The sequence below is a fragment of the Arabidopsis lyrata genome (assembly GCF_000004255.2).
Source record: "Arabidopsis lyrata subsp. lyrata unplaced genomic scaffold ARALYscaffold_5, whole genome shotgun sequence".
In the NCBI taxonomy this organism is placed as follows: domain Eukaryota; kingdom Viridiplantae; phylum Streptophyta; class Magnoliopsida; order Brassicales; family Brassicaceae; genus Arabidopsis; species Arabidopsis lyrata.
Genome location: NW_003302551.1, coordinates 13,606,908 through 13,626,780, shown reverse-complemented (window position 1 = coordinate 13,626,780; position 19,873 = coordinate 13,606,908). Strand labels below are relative to the sequence as shown.

At 36.0% G+C, this 19,873-nt stretch overlaps 3 protein-coding genes across 3 annotated transcripts; 1 reads left to right on the top strand and 2 right to left on the bottom strand.

Moving 5' to 3' along the window:
* Positions 1 to 3,553: 3,553 nt before the first annotated feature.
* LOC9311947 (serine/Arginine-related protein 53) lies at positions 3,554 to 6,253 on the bottom strand. The gene is made up of 6 exons (XM_002875833.2): positions 5,633 to 6,253; positions 5,176 to 5,227; positions 4,357 to 4,443; positions 4,172 to 4,236; positions 3,916 to 4,083; positions 3,554 to 3,813 (listed from the first exon to the last, which is right to left on the bottom strand). The coding sequence occupies exons 1-6, from the start codon at positions 6,170 to 6,172 to the stop codon at positions 3,763 to 3,765; spliced, it is 963 nt and encodes a 320-aa protein (XP_002875879.1). The 5' UTR covers positions 6,173 to 6,253; the 3' UTR covers positions 3,554 to 3,762.
* A 97-nt stretch (positions 6,254 to 6,350) lies between these two features.
* On the bottom strand, positions 6,351 to 14,386 carry LOC9313665 (glycine--tRNA ligase, chloroplastic/mitochondrial 2). Its single transcript, XM_021024694.1, has 33 exons — positions 14,012 to 14,386; positions 13,658 to 13,922; positions 13,512 to 13,567; positions 13,337 to 13,414; positions 13,146 to 13,220; positions 12,982 to 13,052; positions 12,765 to 12,881; positions 12,568 to 12,669; positions 12,298 to 12,424; positions 11,964 to 12,047; positions 11,699 to 11,785; positions 11,271 to 11,372; positions 10,990 to 11,053; positions 10,768 to 10,823; positions 10,424 to 10,495; positions 10,237 to 10,319; positions 10,045 to 10,093; positions 9,894 to 9,956; positions 9,663 to 9,752; positions 9,476 to 9,562; positions 9,275 to 9,346; positions 9,115 to 9,173; positions 8,849 to 8,942; positions 8,413 to 8,631; positions 8,159 to 8,253; positions 7,880 to 7,970; positions 7,690 to 7,794; positions 7,560 to 7,598; positions 7,366 to 7,455; positions 6,969 to 7,070; positions 6,813 to 6,894; positions 6,649 to 6,734; positions 6,351 to 6,569 (listed from the first exon to the last, which is right to left on the bottom strand). Exons 1-33 carry the CDS (start codon positions 14,252 to 14,254, stop codon positions 6,471 to 6,473), a joined length of 3,204 nt encoding a protein of 1,067 aa, XP_020880353.1. The 5' UTR covers positions 14,255 to 14,386; the 3' UTR covers positions 6,351 to 6,470.
* A 2,984-nt stretch (positions 14,387 to 17,370) lies between these two features.
* LOC9313664 (two-component response regulator ARR5) lies at positions 17,371 to 19,467 on the top strand. The gene is made up of 5 exons (XM_002877550.2): positions 17,371 to 17,722; positions 17,809 to 17,885; positions 17,975 to 18,052; positions 18,139 to 18,209; positions 19,002 to 19,467. Exons 1-5 carry the CDS (start codon positions 17,572 to 17,574, stop codon positions 19,174 to 19,176), a joined length of 552 nt encoding a protein of 183 aa, XP_002877596.1. The 5' UTR covers positions 17,371 to 17,571; the 3' UTR covers positions 19,177 to 19,467.
* Positions 19,468 to 19,873: the final 406 nt, after the last annotated feature.

The following is a 19,873-nucleotide window of genomic DNA, read 5'->3' as shown; positions in this document are numbered from 1 at the left end:
CTGTCAATGTAGAGTTTCGAGGCGTCCCTTTTCTTTTACCTGTTTAGCTGTTACGAAACGATATACTAGCAAATTGGCAACTTGTAAGATTACGATTCTTATCTTTTCTTTTTTCCCAAATATATTAAATTTGTTTATTGGTAATATCTAAACTGGAAACAATTTTGAGTTATTTTTTAGCAATTATCACTTATGGTCTTTGATTCAAATCTTTGACTGTTGGAAAATATATTTATGTTCAAGTTGTGATATAATTTACGAATAATAATTTACTATGGAGGAAATTAATCCATTGGGTATTTTTTTGGACTCGGCCCAGGTACCAGTCCTACCCGGCTACCCCATACGAAAGCTTGTATATAACTTCTCCCATACCTAAATCACTATACTATTAAAAGAGAAGTACAAATATAAATGGGTCGGGTCAAAATTAGAAAATTGACCCGAAATTCTGAAATAGGATCTTTGAAATTTTTTTAGAATATAAATTCGAATTAATAATGAAAAATCGAACTAAAATCAAATGTTTATGGAAATCAAATAAAATTTGATTGTACTTATGGTAACTAATTATAAAATCATATTCCGAACAATATTATACATTAATTACGTATAATATATTTGTTCATATACTTTTGGAACTAATTCCATAACAATCAACGTTTTTCTCATTAATTTTGCTTATTTTAGCCAGTTATCATTAATTAAAAGATATCTTACTTGCTTCTAGATATTTCTAAAAAATTTATCACAACTAACCCATCTATTTTATAAATTAAATAAATAGATATTTTTATTTTGGTCGTGTAAATTAAATAGATATGAAATCTATGTAACTAATTTTAATTTAATTAGATTAAATCAAAATTATGGTATTTTCATACAATCATACTTATAGTTTACCAAAGAAGTTTAATTTTCAAATTATAAAGATTTCTTGAATATGATTTATAGAATTATTCAACAAGATGATAAATATTTATTAAATTTTGTGAATCATAAAAAATATTAATTATTTTTAATCATTATATTTCACCTTTCAATCTCTAATCTAACAAATAAGATACATATTTTATAATTCCTATGTCCAAACTCCATTGAGTTGTATGACTAAATAATATTTTCATTAGAGCTGTCAAAACGAGTTGATTCGTCCCGTTAAGCCTGTTTTGCAATAGGCAAAATATAGTTTGGCATGTAGTTAGTCTGTCTGCACGACCCGCGGGTAGCATATATTAAACACAACCCCGTCGCGTGAATGTATGCTGATTTGCGGGGTTATCCGTGGATTTTGTTTAAATAATTTTAGAGTAACCAAAATTTAAAATTCTACTAAAATAAATAAATTAAAATGTTTTTAGAGAAAATAATCTTATATATCATTATATTTATAAATATTATAATTTCATTTATTAAAAGTTTTTTAAACTACCACATGTTGAATAAATTATATTTTTATCAATAAATACTATCATGCGGGTTGATCCGCCAACCCCCGGACGAAAACCGATGACCCACTGCGAATCAATCCATGTGGCCCGCTTATTTGCGGGTTTAATATATTTTCCCAAATATGGCCTATAGTGAGATGATTTGGGCTCGACCCACGGTTTTTGACCTATTTTGACTGCTTTAATACCCATGATTCGTCTAATTTTTGAATTCTAAAACACAAAATTCCATTTTGTAAATCATAATTAATACGATTGGTTTAATTATAAACAATTTAATATTTTCTTTACAATTTGTTATTAGGAATATTTATAAGTACATTACACGATTCGTTCTACTAAAAACACGCACAATATTAAAATCAACGTATGTAAATCAATATTCTTCCGCGGTGGACCGCGGGTCCGATCCTAGTAAATTCTTAAATTTTCTGCCAAGAAATCTTTCCTCTACTTCTTGTCGCTCCTTTGTCCCTATCTCGAGTGAGTAGTATTAGGTTTAGTTGTTGTTAAGATATAGTGATATCATCGTATTGCTTTTCTCTTAATTCGATCTCATGTGTTATGTTAGCTCCTGGTTCATTGTTTTCTGACTTGAGTTCGTTGATTCGTTGTTTGTTCTTGTTTGGAGATTATCAAAGTATATTCCCTTGGATTTAAAGTTTCATTGATGAGGTTTTTGGTTTGTTTGAGGTTGATGGAGACCAACTTATGTAGTAAACTATAAATCAAATTGGTCGACGCTCACCTTGTATTAGATATTGAATATAAGCGATCTCGAGTTATAACTTGTTACTTGATTATTAATTAATTTATTATTGTTTTGCTCGGTGGATGTTAGCTATAGTCTAGTCTCTAAACTTGTTTTTTTTTTTTTTTCTTGGCTTTGTTGAGGTGAAAAAGATGAAGCACTACATGCCTATTGTTCGTGAGACTCCAACAATGGAGCTTGTAAAGCTCACCCCCGACATGAAATCGTTCGAAGCTTACAAAACTATCCGTGTAGAGCACACAATGAAGAGACATGCCGGTGCTAGAGCCAAGAGGGCTGCAGAGGCTGAGAAAGAAGAGAAGAATTGAGGGTCCTTTCTTCTTCAATTCTTCTTATTTAGGAGTAACTTTTATCTTTTTAACATCATAGTTTGGGATTTGATCTTATGTATCTGACTCTTTTTAATCCTTGAAATCTTGGATTTTGCTGCTACCTTTCCTCTGTCTTTAATCTTTATGGCAAAGACCTTATCTTTTCTTCCTTTAGCCTTATATTATTGACTTTTGCTGATACTTGCTTCTCTTAGATTTTTGGAAATAAGATCACATCACATATATCTTACTTCCTCGAAGAAAACCATAAGTTATGTTCTAGTAACTGAGAATGAATTTCGGCTTTTAGCTCCACCGTTAATCGAGATCATCGAGTAAATGTAGAAATTCACGGGAAACTAACCTTCTTCTTCTTCCTCATCATCAACTGAAGCATCTTTGTCGAATTCAAATCTTTCCCATCCTGCATCCTTGCTAGTATCTTTCTCAGCTGCAAATCAAGCGGATCATTAGTTTCAATAGAAGAACTAAACATGAGCTTGATATGATCAATGTTTTCACAAGGTATACAATGCAAGGGATCTCATTTTAAGGACAGAGTTGATCTTTCTTGTCCTTTTATTCTTTCTCATACACCAGGAAGTTTCTCTTGATATACCACTAAATACATTTACAGAGATTTGATCTAGGTGGTCACTAGAGGTTTTGCTTTGGTGATAAGGAAAAGCTAGGGAAAGTCTACTCCCAGCAGTAATGTACATTACAACCTTAATAATGCCAAGAGATGAAGAGCTAAAACACAGCCTTCCACCATAAAAAGACTTTGATTTATGAGAGAATGAACTCTCGGTCAACCAAAACACATTCTCCTAGCTCAGCTTTACACCTTTATCCCCTCAACTAGCCAACTTACGGTTGGACCGATTATGTACTTAAGCCATTTGGGCTTAGTAAAATCAAATTCCGGTGGTTGTGGGGTCGGGTTGAACAGAGAAAACAAGAATCAAAAGTGTGATATGGTTCAAAAGTTCATCTTTACTGATGCATCAAACTCGGAAGAACTAAAAATATCCCGTTGAAATCAATTTAAGGCTTCAACCTAGCAATTCTGATTTCCATGAATAGTGTAATGAGCCTCATAATAATGCCAGAAAAAATCTGATGTCTAATATACAAACAAAAAGTTGTCAAAACACTTAGGAAGGACCAACTATATAAAATTATAAACTCCATTAATCTCGACTTTCATTATGAATGTATAGGATTTTCATGACTTGCGAGCTCTGTCACGCCAAGATCCTTGTTGTTTTGCAATCACCTAAAACACAAAGTACGGGATTAACAAGCGTATGTACAGACCCTAAAATGGAGCTCCAAGAATCGAAAGAAGAAGTTAAGAGAGATCTCACAGATGTTTTACCTTCTCGCTAAGAAGACTTATCGCGCCGCTGTTGCTTTCTCCTTCATCGTCCTTTACATAAGTTGTATCTGTAACATTATCGTCGGTGTTATTTGTAGGAGTTTGGCCTGCTGGTGCACCAAACATGGCCTCATCATGGGCGGCTTTTAGTTGCTCTTCCCGTTTCGCCTACAAGTTTTTATTCAACCTTATAATTTGTCATATACTAAAAACTGTGACTAGTTTAGTGATCGACAATGCTAATGACTCGGTAAACCTCGATGGCAGAAAACCTAAAACTCTGTCCCATGCGCTTGACTAAGGCAGCGTCGTCATCAGTACCTGCTATCATATGAAGTTTTTAGCATCAACAGTATCTAGTAACTGAGAATGAATCTCGGCTTTTAGCTCCATCTTGAATCGAGATCATCGAGTAAATGTAGAAATTAACGGGAAGCTGACCTTCTTCTACTTCCTCATCATCAACTGGAGCATCTTTGTCGAATTCAAATCTTTCCCATCCTGCACCCTTACTGGTATCTTGCTCAGCTGCAAAAGCAGATCATTAATTTCTAGAGAAGATACAAACACAACGTTTTCGCAAGGTTTACAACGTGAGGGATCTCATTTTTAAGGACAGAGTTAATCTTTCTTGTTTATCTTTTATTTTTCTCAGACACCAGGAAGTTTCTCCTCGTATACCACTACATAGAATTACATATTTAATATCTCCAGGAAAGGGTTTGTCTCAATCCTCCTTACATAGAGAGCTGCTATGGAAATCTATGAGGTCACTAAACACTGAGAGGTTTTGCTTTGCTGATAAAAAAAAAGCTAGGGGAAAGTCTTCTCTCAGCAGTAGTGTCTTCTCTCTCAGCAGAAGCGTACATTGCATCCTCAATGCCACGAGATAAAGAGCTAAAACACAGCCCTCCACAGAACTATACCATAAAGACTAATTAATGAGAGAATTCTTAGGATACCTAACGAAAACCTTGGACAAATCCAGAATACCCCAAAGCAGTCTCCTACTTCATTTTTAAACCATTAGCACCTCAACTAACTGACTTAAGGCTACGATTCATTACAAAACTTCTAGGCTAGTTACAATAGTCTTGAATTAGACTAATAAGAAAGGCTTATCAGCAACATCAAGGCCATAACACGGTCCCATTGTTTTACAGTAACATTCCAAAGATGGATCCCACTCAAAAGATGTTGTCGGGAGAATCAGATCCAAGCAACTAGAAGTAATCTCTCTAACGGGACCAACTAACATACCGGTTTCATCAAGCTGGAGCTTCATCTTGGCCTTCACTTTTTCAGCAGCTGACTGTTCAAGAAAGCAACACAACAACCAAGCCTTATGATACCCAATGGAAATGACAAATCACACACGGAGACACACAAAACACCAACAACAAAATTACAGAATCTAAATCCATAAACAAAGAATGGCTGAACCAAATTAGAGCTCAAGGGTTTATTATCATCTTAAAACATCTATTCCTGCTATACCAAGTAAATGTGAGTACATTGAAGGAAATTCCTATGTTACAATACCATTATACCAACCAAATTTTCAGGTTGACGTTAAGCTAATTGCTATGTTCTTATTACCCTAACTCCCACACAGTAGAAGGATTCTTGCCATTACAAAGCTAATTCTGGTAAACAAAAGTTCATCGAAGTATAGTAACCATCAAGGCTGAAGAATTCTGAGAGAAATGAGTATTACCAGCTCATCGTAGCCGTTAATTAACCGCGAGTAATCAATCTTCTTCTCCTTAACATCTTCTCTCCTCGGCGACGATCTATTGCTCCTCCGACTCTCTCTATCCCCATACCTATTACGCCTCTCTACACTCCTACTCCTGCTTCTCCGTCTCTCCCTATCCCCATACCTACTACGTCTCTCTGAACTCCTGCTTCTCCTTCTATGGCTTTTATCTCTCTCATCCCTCTCTCTACTCCGGTAACGACGCCGTTCACTCGATTCTCTGTACCTACTCTCCGGAGCCCTATGATGTTGCTGATCTTCAGGTTTATTCTTCTTCAATTTATCTCTGATGGATCGGATCTCGGAATCCTTGTTATCAGTGGATTTAGTAGCCTTGACGAACTGGTTGAGAAACGAAGACGACGATGCAATCGCCGATCCTCTCTCCGGAACGCCGTTGGCTCCGGTGGAGAAGCCGAGACCTTGCTTGAAACGAGCAGCTCCTTCTCCTTTACGAGTGAGCTCGTCGTAGTAAGCTGCCGCTTTTTCCTCCTCCATTACTTAGCGCCGTTTCTCTCTTCGCTTGTCTCGATGGTTTTTTCTAAACGAACCATCTTATAAATCCAATGTTTTCATTTGAATTTTAAAAAAGAACAGATATCATTATCAATCAAAAGTATTTAAAAATCTTTAAATTATGAAACCGTTTTTTAAGTGTTCAATTATGAGAAAAAAAAATAAAAAAAAGTGTTCAATTGCACAAGTTTTAGTTTCAATTTTTGGTCAATGAACATAAAACTATATGAGGGTCAATGAATTGATGATTCCTGAGTGGGATTATGAAACAAGTAAAAGATCAAAATCCGGGCAAAAATGAGAGGTCAATGACTCCTGTGGGAAGATTGGCAATGTTATTGAGCAGAGCGAGTCTGTTCTTCCTCACTCTTTCTTCCTCCTGCAAAAACCGTTATATTCAAACTTCACTCGTCTGCGATAAAGCTCGAGTACAGTGTGAGAACAAAGTTTCAACTTACCACCATCACGAATACATTGTTGAAGAAATCCTCGAGTGGCTCCACCAATTGCATGGATACCTCGGTGAACTCCTCTATTTCTATGCCTGAAATTTGGAAGTGAGTGAGAGAAATTTGACACAGGCTTGTTTGAGAGAATACAGCTGAGAAGAAAGCGGAGTTACCAGTGTGAATTCGATCTTTGATAGAGGTGTAAGTCCTCCACAACGTTCTCTCTTGGGAAGTCTCAAATGCATTCTCATCCACCTGATTGCATCATTCAATGTTAGAAGCTGCAAGTTTTCACAAATGCTCTTTGATCAGACAGAAACCTCAAGTACCTTAACTCCAACACCAACGTCTTTCCCTCGGACAATGCGTGTGGGACGAGAATATGCTTCCACTATCTTCGGAAATATTTCACCTTTGCTTAGCTTTTCCATCTGCAAGGCCATCAGCCAAGGCACCAGCGATGTGAGTTTCTTTTGGCAAAATCACTATGACACAGCAACATTCCAAACCAGAAGATAATCAAGTTTCAGTCCGTCCGTTTCTAGTCACAAATACTACAGTATATAGCGAAGGAGCTTCAACCAATTAAATTGAGATATATCCTTCTAAACTAGGCTTAATCCAATCTCCATAAAATCTGACTTGTAGGAGAATGATGCCCACAGGCTTCTCAACTATTACCTAATCTCAGCTAACCGCTATTGGATCATATCACAAGTCACTTACCTTGTATGCAGTCCGTGCTGCCAGACAAGGATTGTTTCCACGCTCTGCTAGGACAGACCTAACTACTTCAGGGCTTACTCCGTTGTCAACCTGTAAAAAGGATATAACGTTGTTTCAAGAACCGGAACCTAACGTATTTCAGTTTAAAGAGCTGGGAAATCAAAAAAGATAAGCATCACAAAAGTTGCACGAACCAGTAGTTGTTCCAGTCTTCGTGTAACAAATTGATACACCTAGAAACAAATAAAACAGTTAATTATATCACGAACAAATTCAGATGATGGTTTACAACCTGTAAATGGGATAACAAGACTTGATTCTCACATCTTCTACAGTGTTTGCCTCAACCTTGGTCGGTTGTACACTAGCTGCAAGTTCTAGAGCACGTTTGAAGTTGACATTTTTATCCTTCTCGACCAAAATCTGAACCTGTGGCATACAAAGTATTACTTGGCATCCATAACATGACAAATGATAATTGCTCATTTTCAGATCAGAATATCAATAAACTTACTAAGCCATATGATATTCTTCTAAGGCCAAAAGGGTCATTTGTTGAACTTGGCTGGCAACCAGCAGCAAATAAACCAACAAGGCTATCCAATCTACAGTCACAGGAACAAGTATAGGTGTTAGTATATAGGATCACAAATTCGAACAAAAATTATCATATCAGAATTATATGCAATTTAGCTCCGCGCCAATCCAGATACAAGGTTTTGTGGTCACAGGACGAACTGTTTGGCATAGAAAGAAAGGGGAGAGACAACAAAACTTTAGGCTTTCAATTTACCTATCCGCTATTGCCAAAACCATTCCTGCATCTGTTTTTGGGATGACGTCTCCAGAAAATCTAGGAAGTGTAATTTCCAGCAAAGCTTCAGCTATCTGCATCCCAGGAACACAATTGTCATATAATAATGGAGTACATGCTAATAGATATATACCACAGTAGGCTAGTAGCTTAAGTCTATGAGGCAAAAGAAGCTGCCACAAGAGTAACTTATGCCCATAAACATACACAGACACACTTGAACAATCCACTACCTGCTCTGAATAGCTATCTCTGAGAGCATAATGACGAGCCATTATTCCTGACAGCGCAGTAAATTCTGTAACTACAGCAGTTGCAAGGTCTGACATAGCAAGTGAGGCAGCATCCTCTACAACCGGAAGCAGATCTTCATCAATTTCGAGGGCCAAACAAAGCTTAGATACCATCTTTTTTAGGCGGTTCATCTTATCCAGCATTGTCCCCAGCTTTTCCTATTAATTCACATAAGCATGGATGAGAAGCTTGTGTTGTATGTGCTACTGAAGTCAATATTATATAGTTTGCATTTTTTACTTGTACTAGTACTGATTACTGAACCACTGAAACCACAATGAAACTACTGGAAAAAACAAAGGAAGTACGACCATCTAGTAATGCATTTATCATATCCAGCTTCTTATCTAAGATATGTACCGAAGGAAAACTTACATGGAAAAGAATTCCCTGTAGCTGATCTCGGAATTCAGAAAACCTTTTCCTTGTGTCCACCTCATAGAAGAACTTCGCATCTTCATAACGTGCCCTGCAAAAGTAAAACATGACCTTTGGGTACTTTTAATATGGACCACTATCAAGACTTGACAGCATATATGTAGGGCAATGCAAACAGCTAAAAGAATAAAGACGTGACAAGAAGGATCTACTCTATCTATCAATTGAGTAAAAAAATTTAGCCACTTTTAACACATCTCAACCTGAGAACTGCTTCATTTCCTTTCTTCACCACATCCTCATTTATTGCACCATTGGCAACCTAAACAAAGTCACACTCTGTTTCATCAAAACTTATTTTTGTGCCATTAAAAATGAAAAAATATATGCAGCAGAAGACAGTGCAAGGCTAGAGTTTCGTACAGCAATAAAGTAAGGCAATAGCTGTCCACTCTCATCAATAATAGAAAAATACTTCTGGTGCTTCTGCATAACCTATATGGTTACACCATAGTAAGGCCTGAATTAGATAAGCATACTTGCTGACTAATCATAAGGAAGTAAACAGATATTATGAGCAGTTTACACGGTATAAAAACCAATCTTAGTTTCTGAAGAGCTTACAATAGTTAATAGCTCCTCTGGAAGTTCTAAGAATGATTCCTTGAACTTTCCAATTAAAGGCACAGGAGCTTCGACGAGATTTGCAACCTGGAAAACACCATAAATTAATTAGCTTCTTGGTATCATGAGGTAAAGATCCTTTCTTGGAACCATTGGTCGAGAATATCACTAAAAACACCACATATACCTCATTAAGTAAGTCCTGCGGGACAACAAGGCGCCCATTCACACTCTTAGCTAGTGCATTTGACTTCTCAAGAATGATTTTCTTCCTTTCCTGTAAATTATGGTAACCAATGAAATGACAACATAGATCCATAACTACAAATCTAAATTGAAAGAAATCTGACACCCTGCTGAAAGTTAAAAATATTTTTTAAATACATAATGGATAGAGAAGAATATATGAAGGACATGCCTCAATCTCAATATTGATTCCAGAATTCCTCATAGCATCTTCATAGGATTCTGCATTCTGTACCTGCCAATATATAGAAGACCATAAAGCACACATCTGAAGCATGACATCCAATTATGCTTACAGACGACAATGCAGGGTACATTCTTACAAATAGTGATGCTGAAGCAGTATTGCGAAGTCCACAAGATACATTTCCACTGCATTTTGAAGAGGAAACAGATAGTTACTTTATTTATAGATATTTTGCATATTAACATCTTTCTGATATGCCTAACAATTGCAAGAGGAAATTCGTGCCAACTGAAGCCATAGAAAAGCAAGAGTAGCCAAGTAAACGTACCTTGAGATGCCAGCAAAGGAGAATGGCACAACCAGATCCCCATGTAAGGCCATAACCCAGCGAATCGGCCTGCTAAACATTACCTGCTTATCACAGCAAAAGATAAATAGCAGTAATTTAAACCCGTTGTTTTACAACTGAGCCTAGGCAATATGAACGATAATGTATACAGATATAAGTTACATACTGAAGAGTTCCAGCGCATCGACTTTGGGAACGATATTTTAGCCAGTATACCAGGTAAATCTTCTGACAGAACCTATATAATACACAAGGTCCCAAAAAGAAAATGTATGCTTAGCAAATAGTTGTATTTTTCCTTCAACGAAAAACTCAGATGCCAATTTAGTGAAGTAGGGGACTTGGAACGCTAAAACTACAAGGTCCACCATACGAAAAGTAAGAGGAAAAGTGTGAGCATCAATAATTTGCTAAATTAATGGATATATTATGTCTTTCATGAATTTCTCTGTCATGAAAGATGAAAATAACAGCCCCTTAGCATAACAAAAAAGAGTAAAGGAAACGAACCTCCAAAGCACGTCGAGCTGGCTCTGTAACTCGTGCATGGACATATTCTGTCTTCCCTGAAAGAAATACAACAACAACAACAAAAAAAAGATAAAACTGAAAAGAATTAAACAAAAAAAGCAGAATCACAGCCTAGGAAACAAAGAAAAAGGAAGCAGTCTGAAGTTGGGTAACAAGAAACAGGATCCTGCTAACAGAATTTGCTAATATGGATGCACCCACCAGAAACTTTTCTGTACAATTTTTCCAATGGAACGCCATACCTACGGCTAAAACCATCTGCAGCCTGGCAGGGAAGAACAACGAGAAAATTTATATCTACATATCTTTAGGCAGTCAATGCAAGCTACAAAGAAAATAAAGAAACATAGCACAAAACCTAAGGGGCAATGGATAAATGAACCAGATACTATTTCCTTAAATTCCACCACTGTCTACCAAAATACTTTGAATAGTTAATTTAATATCTGTGACCAAAAGGACCAAAGGGAAACAAATAAAACCTTTGTAGGATTTCCTTGATCATCAAAAGCTTTAGAAGCAGGGGGTCCTCGAACTTCAACCTCCTCTTCCAGCTGCTTAGAAGACATAGCATCTACTAAAACCTGAAAAAGGAGGCTTCACTTAAAACTCCTTAAAAGAAGACGAAGAAGAATAAACTCCAGAAAAGCTTCAAGGGTGCAATGATTCAATTCAAAAAACACAAAACGTTCAGAAACATCGAACTTAGTTTTTACATCCTCACATAAGAAAGAGGCCAGCTTTAAATAAGCCTCATAAGCGAAAATTTTAAAAGTGAACAATAATGCTAAAGAACAAAAAGTAAGTTTGATGTCAACCAGTCCTTTCTCTGTAAGATTGGATTCATGCTTTTATAGAGTTGACATCAATTAACAATAATATGTACATGTGAAAAGATCATATTAATTACCACTAGCCTGCGAGGTGTGCCAAATGCCTTCACAGCACCATGCCGCAATCTTTGGTCCTCTAGCAATTCTAGCACTAAGACCCTGAGCTGCAATATTAACAAGGACAGTTACTTGATGTCCAATCTATAAAAAGAACACAGGAAACAAGGAAAAACAAGAAGCACATAAAAATAATCTAGGGAGTTTGGGATGTTAAAATGTTGCAGCATGGGTGAGTGATAGAGAGACAAATTTCAAGTTTCTCCAAATGAAATGAAATTTTACTTGTTCACTAGCATTGATAACATCTTGAGGTGGCATCTCTTCAGTCCCTATCTCGATAATAAACGATCTTGGATCTTCAGGAACCTGTCACGATTGAACACCACATAAACAATAAAAAAGGAAACTATATCTTATTTGAAATTTTCAGAAATGTTTTTATATATCAAAATAGCCAGCTTTTGAGGCGTAAGTAGACCATAAAAGCAAGTAATGCTGAAGATAGCGACACCAAAAAATTTAACAAACTAACATCTCACAAGTCACAACTTATCAAAGAGAACTAATCAGCAACAAAGCTCCAATTGTAAATACTCTAATTAGAAAACAAGCCAACCTTTTCAGCCACTTTTTCCAAAGCAGCTCTGTGACAAACGGGAGGAACTGGTTCGGAGACAACACCAAGAGGATGTCCAAGAGACTCACGTGTCGCTAACCACAGTTGGGCACATTGGCGAGCCAAGCTATTCTTTCAAAGAGGATGCACAGAAGCAAAAAATTAACATCATATATATTTTTACACTTGTTTAAAGGCATTTCCTCTCTGGTTAATCAAGCTTGTTAGATTGCTCAATAATACACTCTAAAAAACTGGAACAGATCATACCTGCGCATTCTTCCAAAATAACGAGCACGTTCAGTTACACCAATGAAACCTCTAGCGTCTAAAATGTTAAAAGCGTGAGACGTCTTCAGAAGCTGGTCATACCTAGCATGCCCCCAAGCAGCAATTTGTTAAATTCAAGAGGCAGTGGTTAAATATGGAGAAGAAAATTGACAATCGTAAGCATGTGATAAACATACGCAGGGATTGGAAGTCCTAAGGCAAGCAAGGAACGTGCTTCTTCGTCAAAATAATCGAAATGCTTTTGAAGGCGGTCCACGCTAGCATGCTCTAAATAATATGAGCTCATTTCCTTCCTGAAATATCCACCCAACTATCAGTCTCAAAACAGGACTAACACAGAATAATTTTGATAATGTGTGATGAAAAATCCATAAAAGTATATCAGGCTTTTACTCATTTTCCAAGAAAAGCTCCCCGTAGGTGATTCCATCAGCATATAAGATCTTTTTGAAATGGTCAACTTCCTGTCAGTTAAAACGAATGTCTAACTTAACCCAAACAAAACGGACCGATAACGGAAAAAAGTGCTTTCAACAATAAGGGAGCATAAGACTGACCTGAAGCAACATGATGATGCGCTCAAGCCCATAAGTGATTTCAACAGATACTGGAGACAACGGAAGACTTCCAGCCTAGAAAGAAGCAAACTTCACAATTATATTGTTTTCTAACAACCGAAGCAGAAAATATACTAGCGAACAAAAGATAAAATCTACCCTACGAAACCGAAAATGCAAATGAAAATTACCTGCTGGAAGTAAGTAAATTGTGTGATTTCCATACCATCCATCCAAATTTCCCAGCCCAACCCCCAAGCACCAAGCACCTGTAAATCATTCAAATGATCAGACACTGCCACGCTGAGAATATAGTGAGAAACTAAAAGAAATGGAAAACCTATAAAACATGGTTTCACACATTACCGGGCTCTCCCAGTTGTCTTCTACAAACCGTATATCGTGTGCAGTCACATCAATACCTATAAAGACCACATAAGAATAGTAAGGGAAGGATTATCCGGTTGAGAGAATTTCCTAATGCATCGTAAAGCAGAATTAAGAATCAGTACCTAAAGCAGAAAGACTGTTGATAAAGAGCTGTTGAGAGTTTCCAGGGTCAGGTTTCAATATGACCTGAAATTGAGTATGTCTTTGAAGCCTATTTGGGTTCTCTCCATAGCGAGAGTCATCAGGACGTACACTTGGCTCAACATAAGCAACATTCCATGGTTCAGGACCAAGAACCCTCAAAAAGGTACAAGGATTCATGGTGCCAGCTCCGACCTCAGTGTTACTTGGTTGCATAACGGCACATCCGACGGAAGCCCAGTATTCCTTCAATTTCATCACAGTTCAATTCAATTCGCCGAAATTTGAAAGTAGAGAATTGGAGATTGAAGGAGATGAGTGAGAATCGAACGAACCTGGAGGCGCTGAATCGCTTGTTGGAATGTAGGAACAGACGCAGCGCGGGAGATATCATCGTCGGACTTACGATAGGAATGGTGATGAACAGCGGCGGAGGAAACGGCGGAGGTACGGTGAAAACGGCGGCGGGAGAGAAAAGGGGAATGAGAAAGAGAGCGAGGGAGGAGGAAGAAGCGAGGAGAGGCGTGAGGACGAAGGAAAGAGACGATAAGAGGAAGAGAAAGATGGAGGATGGCCATGAGTGACCAGACTCTTTGTAGAAGAGAGTCACTGTGTAGTGGTGGATTTTGGAAGACGAGAGAGAGAGAGGTTTTGTGTTATCCTTGTTTTTTTTTTTTTTTTTTTTCTCGAGTTCGCGGTTCGACCTAAACTAGATGATTAGTCTAAAATTCAATAAGCAACAAACAACAACAAAAACTTAAGTAAGCTTTTTTTTTTGTCGGCCAACTTATCATTTAAGATAAAACAGAAACATTACATAGTGTTCAATACATAGTTAGGAAATCCAAGAGATAACATACGTAGATTCTTCAATTCTAGCCTTTTTTGCTAAGTCATCAGCCAAGTAATTTGCATTCCTACCAACAAACTTAAACCGAAAATTATTGGTTGCAAGCGCTTTGATGTCCTCCAGGTAGCTTTGTATCTCCATTGGGATCTTGGATGAGTGACACTGCATATCAGCTTTCTCTAAGCATCGGTATAGAGAAATTGAGTCACCACAAAAAGTCACCTGGTGATAATTGAGACGCTCGAGTTGTAGAACTGCTTCAATTAAAGCTTGAGCCTCTGCTTCAATAACAGTATTGGTAGGGTCAATGGAGGAAAAGCCTTTGATAAGCTGTTTACCATTTGCGTCCATAAGGACCCAGCCAATACCTGCCTTCTTTGTAGAGTCAATCCATGAGGCATCTACATAACAATAAAAGGAAGAGGTTGAGCTAACATTGGTGGATAAGGTTGGAGGTTGTTGACTCTTGATAGCTACAGGCCTTGAGGATGGATGGGTCTGTAGGCTATTCGCATCTTGCCATAATGAAAAATCTGATATGGCCTGATTAATAATATCAGGTATTGACCATCTTCTGTTATTGAATAGTAGGTCATTACGAGCCTTCCAGATTCTCCAACCAACAAAAGGAAAGATATGATCATTGTAAGAAGTCTTGCCTTTGAAAGAAAGCAGGTATTGGATAAAGCAGAAGAGGGAGCTATGACTTTGAAATATCTAACTTTAAAATAATTATATAAATAATCAGATAAAAAATCAAGTAATGGTGAATAACAGTTGAATATAGAGAAGTATTTCAACTATTCGTGATTAATTATCGAATAGACTCAGATCATTCAGATAGTAAACCGAGTACAAGTAATCCGTATCGTAATATTACTAAAAGATTGGGTAGAGATCAAAATTTAGATCCGAATATTTATTTTTATTTTTTTTGTTGTCAAAAGGTTGTATTAAAATAACAGCAAAGTTCTTGAAACATGTGAAACAGAGCATTAGAGCTCACAAAACAGAGCAACATCGCTTAGTAAGGAAAAAAAAAACGAAACTGAACTTGAAAATTCGAAAATAGGTGAAGCTTATCTTTGCTTATATTTATTTAGACCATGCTAATCTTTTCTGCGTCATTCCAATTTTATCGGATGTGCGAAAAGTACATAATACAATAACATGCATCCACCAAACCAAATCATATAGTTCCCAAAGAGAGTGAACACTTAATTGGTTTTCGTAAAGAAACCAGCCTATTTGTCTTCAGCCTCTCATGCTATATGAGGGCCGGGGTAACAACAGAGACCATTAGATTATTTCTTTTATAGAATACTTTGATGCTAACTTGCATTTCTTTTTGCCATAAACTGTTTTTAAGAGGTTTATTTATGAATTAATTGTCAACTTAATTTCTTCGATCAAACAATAGTAACTTTTTCAAATGTATTTTCAGATCGTTGACTATGATAGCAAAGAGACAAATAAGAGACAAGTCTTGAAATTCCCATGCCATAAAACAATAATTCGATCGGTAAACTTATGTTTCCTTTCCACGTAAGCAAGTTGTAGAAAAAACATGTAGACTGACTTTGAAGGAGTACGTAGATACTGAACAACCATCATGGAGAAAATCCTAGCCGTTTAACATACAGTATATATAATAAGGTAATATGCTCTCTACACATAGTATCTCACATTGTCTAAAGATCTCTCACGTGTGGAGATGCTCAATGCTTTGCTAAATCTGTGAATAAAAGAACCCCAAATCTATAGAAAAAGCGAATTATATAATTCAAGTAAACATGCATAATTAAGAATACTAAATAGAACATTTTCCGTCCATCCACTCAAACATAAGCGAAAATACTAATGGAGACTATGGAGTATGATGAAGTGATGACGATTTTATTGTTCTTCCCGGCTCCGATGCTTGAGACAAGGGCGAATGCAAATTGTAGAGCCGAATTACCATGTTTTCATTTTTACATGCATAAGAATACTAAATAGACGTAGGGCGAATGCAAATTATGCTTCCATGTTTTTGTTTTTTTGTCATGGGACCATTTATATAGGTGTATAATCTTTCGATTGTAAACCTAAATCGTTTTCATTTTTTATGAAATATTTACATTTTTAAGAAAATAAAAAATACTAAATAGATTTTTCGGAAAAGTAATAGCTAGTGAATTAAAATGATCTTTTTCATGAAAACTTACGTACTATTAACTCATGAGTTTCATGAAATCAAGGATGGACAAAAAAAAAAGTAGGGAAATAATGTTTTTTGTTTGGTTTCTATAAATTCACATGCGGATCTTGATTTTTGATCTGATTGCACAATTACAGATATCAACATTGAAATTCCCCCAATAGCATATATATCTAGTAACAGTATTATAGTACAAATTAAAAGAAAATGAAACTCAATCTGGCGGTCACATGTCAGCTAATTTTTTGAACAATGTTCATTAAATTAACAATCTCAAAGATTTTAGATTGAAATACAAATCTTCTCTCTGTGGTACATTTTCTTGAAAAATGGGAAAATCAAGAAAGTATCGAAAATGTACAAAAAAAAAAATGAATCAAACTTTGCCATGATCTTGAAACAATAATCGAGAGAGATCAGATCGTCATGATACGATTTCCCTCATCCAAAATTGATTTTATTTCTCTTCCCAAATATATCATATGATTTCACCACTCACCATTATTTGACTATTCTCAACCAACAAATATAAAAAAACTTTATGACTTTGATTTTCTTTTATTTGAATTTTAGCCAAATTTTGAATATATGACTTTTTGAGAAGAAAACAGAATAAACAAATAATAACCCACGCGCTATCAGACAGACAAAATCCCACAGATATGCAAAGATCTCTCAGAATCCTCTCCCCATATCATATATTTTCTCTTTTCCCTCTCTTTCTTTCTTCCTTATAAATCCATTTTCTCTCCTCTCTAATCATTCATCTCTCTGCAAAACCAAATCCTCAAAGCAGTTGATTCTTTCTCTCCCACAAGTGTCATCACGATCCTACTCTTCTTCATATGGCTGAGGTTTTGCGTCCGGAGATGTTAGATATCTCTAACGACACTTCTTCTTTATCATCACCGGAACTTCTTCATGTTCTTGCCGTTGATGATAGCATGGTTGATCGGAAGTTCATCGAACGGTTGCTTAGAGTCTCTTCTTGTAAAGGTAAGGTGTTGTGTTTTGATTTTTCATCGTTTTTGTCGAATCTGTTTTGAGTTTAAAAATCTGACATTAGTTTTGTTTTGTCTCAGTTACTGTTGTCGATAGTGCGACAAGAGCTTTACAATATCTTGGACTAGATGGAGAGAATAGTTCTGTTGGATTTGAGGTAATAAATCTGATCATAGTGTTAAATATTTTTTATAATCCATTCAAATTTGGTTTTAAAGATTTTTTTGGTTTGGAAATTTTTCTTAGGATCTGAAGATTAATTTGATAATGACGGATTACTCTATGCCTGGGATGACTGGATATGAACTATTGAAGAAGATCAAAGTAAGTTTTGTTGATTTTGTTCTGATGATGGCAAATATAATGAAGTTTGATCTAATCTGTTTTTATGGATTTTGATTTTTTTATAGGAATCATCAGCTTTCAGAGAAATACCAGTTGTGATTATGTCTTCAGAGAACATCTTGCCTCGTATCGATAGGTATATATTTTGCTATAATAACCTTAATTATGATCCTTAATTCTTGCTTAGGTCAAGATTATGTAGGACTAAAACTTACCAGACATAGTAAACTTGATGGATTTTATGCTTTTATTACTTCAGCAGATGCTGATGATTAGATTTAGAGGGTATTGTTTAGGAAACTTTTTTTAAAGTAATCACACACTAATTTAGGATTTGTGAAAAAATATACCGTTAAACGATATGTATTGACTAAATTAAATTGTTGTATAATCATAAGATTTTGTTATGATAAAAAGTTATATATATGATTACTTTTAATTATCATGGGGTTAACTTTTGTGGTGGTTGTATATTGGATCAAGCTGAGATTTGGTGTTTATTTTTAGTGGGTCCTTAAATGATTTTTAATATGGATCTTAGGAATACTAATAATATAAAATTGTTTCTTGTGGCCAAAAGAATAATCCTTCATAAGTTAAGCAAGATCTTCTTGAGATTTGATTCTATAGTAGCCGGTGACATGTTAGGCCCTCCAAAACTTTATATTATTTGTTTTAATTGTTTGGGTTGCTTAATCTTAGGTAGGGTCATTTATAAATCCCAATCCTCGTGATAGACACCTCACATGCTTTTGCTTATTACTAAGGAACCAAACCCCTCTTTTTTTTTTTTTTGATAATAACCAAACCCCTCTTTACCAAATTATGTTTAATAATTATCATATATGAGCTGGCCATTTCCTGCATCCAAAGTTATCAACTTTATAGAATTGGATCACTAATATTTTGATTATTTTTTTGGGTTCAGATGTCTTGAAGAAGGAGCGGAAGATTTTTTATTGAAGCCTGTGAAATTAGCTGATGTGAAGAGATTAAGAGATTCTTTAATGAAAGCTGAAGAAAGAGCTTTTAAGAATATTATGCACAAGAGAGAGCTCGAAGCTAATGATATCTACTCGCAGCTAAAACGTGCAAAGATCTGAGTTTACCATATTCCACGATATGATCTTTAAAAGCTCAAAGATTCACACACATGCATGTCCTGATTCTTCCGGCTTAAAATTTTTGAGACATTACAACGTTTTTGCTGATAGAACCAGTAAGGACTAAAGAGTGAAAAAGATGGGTTTTCATAAAGTAGAAATGTAAATTGTAGACTTGGATTCATTAGAGAGGAGGAGAGATACTTTTTTTTTTTTCTTTACATGAGAGATATGTAAAATGGTGTTGTTATTTTGGAATTTAATAGGAAACGACTCTTCTTTTCGCCTTCACTTGCGTGGAAATAGCATTGTTCATATATGAAAAACTCCCATTTTTTTTTTTTATAATTATCAAAAGAACTTAAATAATGATTTAGGAATGGATTAGTACATATTAGGAAATGTGGCTTAACTTAACCCAAAAGCTAGCTCAAAAGTTAAGGATTGCCACATCCTATATATTGCCCAAATATCTTAATCCTAAGCAATGTGAGACATTCTAATAGGCCTCCTCGAGATGTGGGTGGGCAACGGTCCAACGGGAAACAGTCCAAGCCCAACATCTCTAAAATACAACAAGACATGTCACTTATATGGGCCACATAGGTGGGAAACCATTTTTGTGGGAAATTTGTTTGTTGGACCAACATTGGCTCTGATACCATATTAGGAATGTGACCTAGCTTAACTCAAAAGC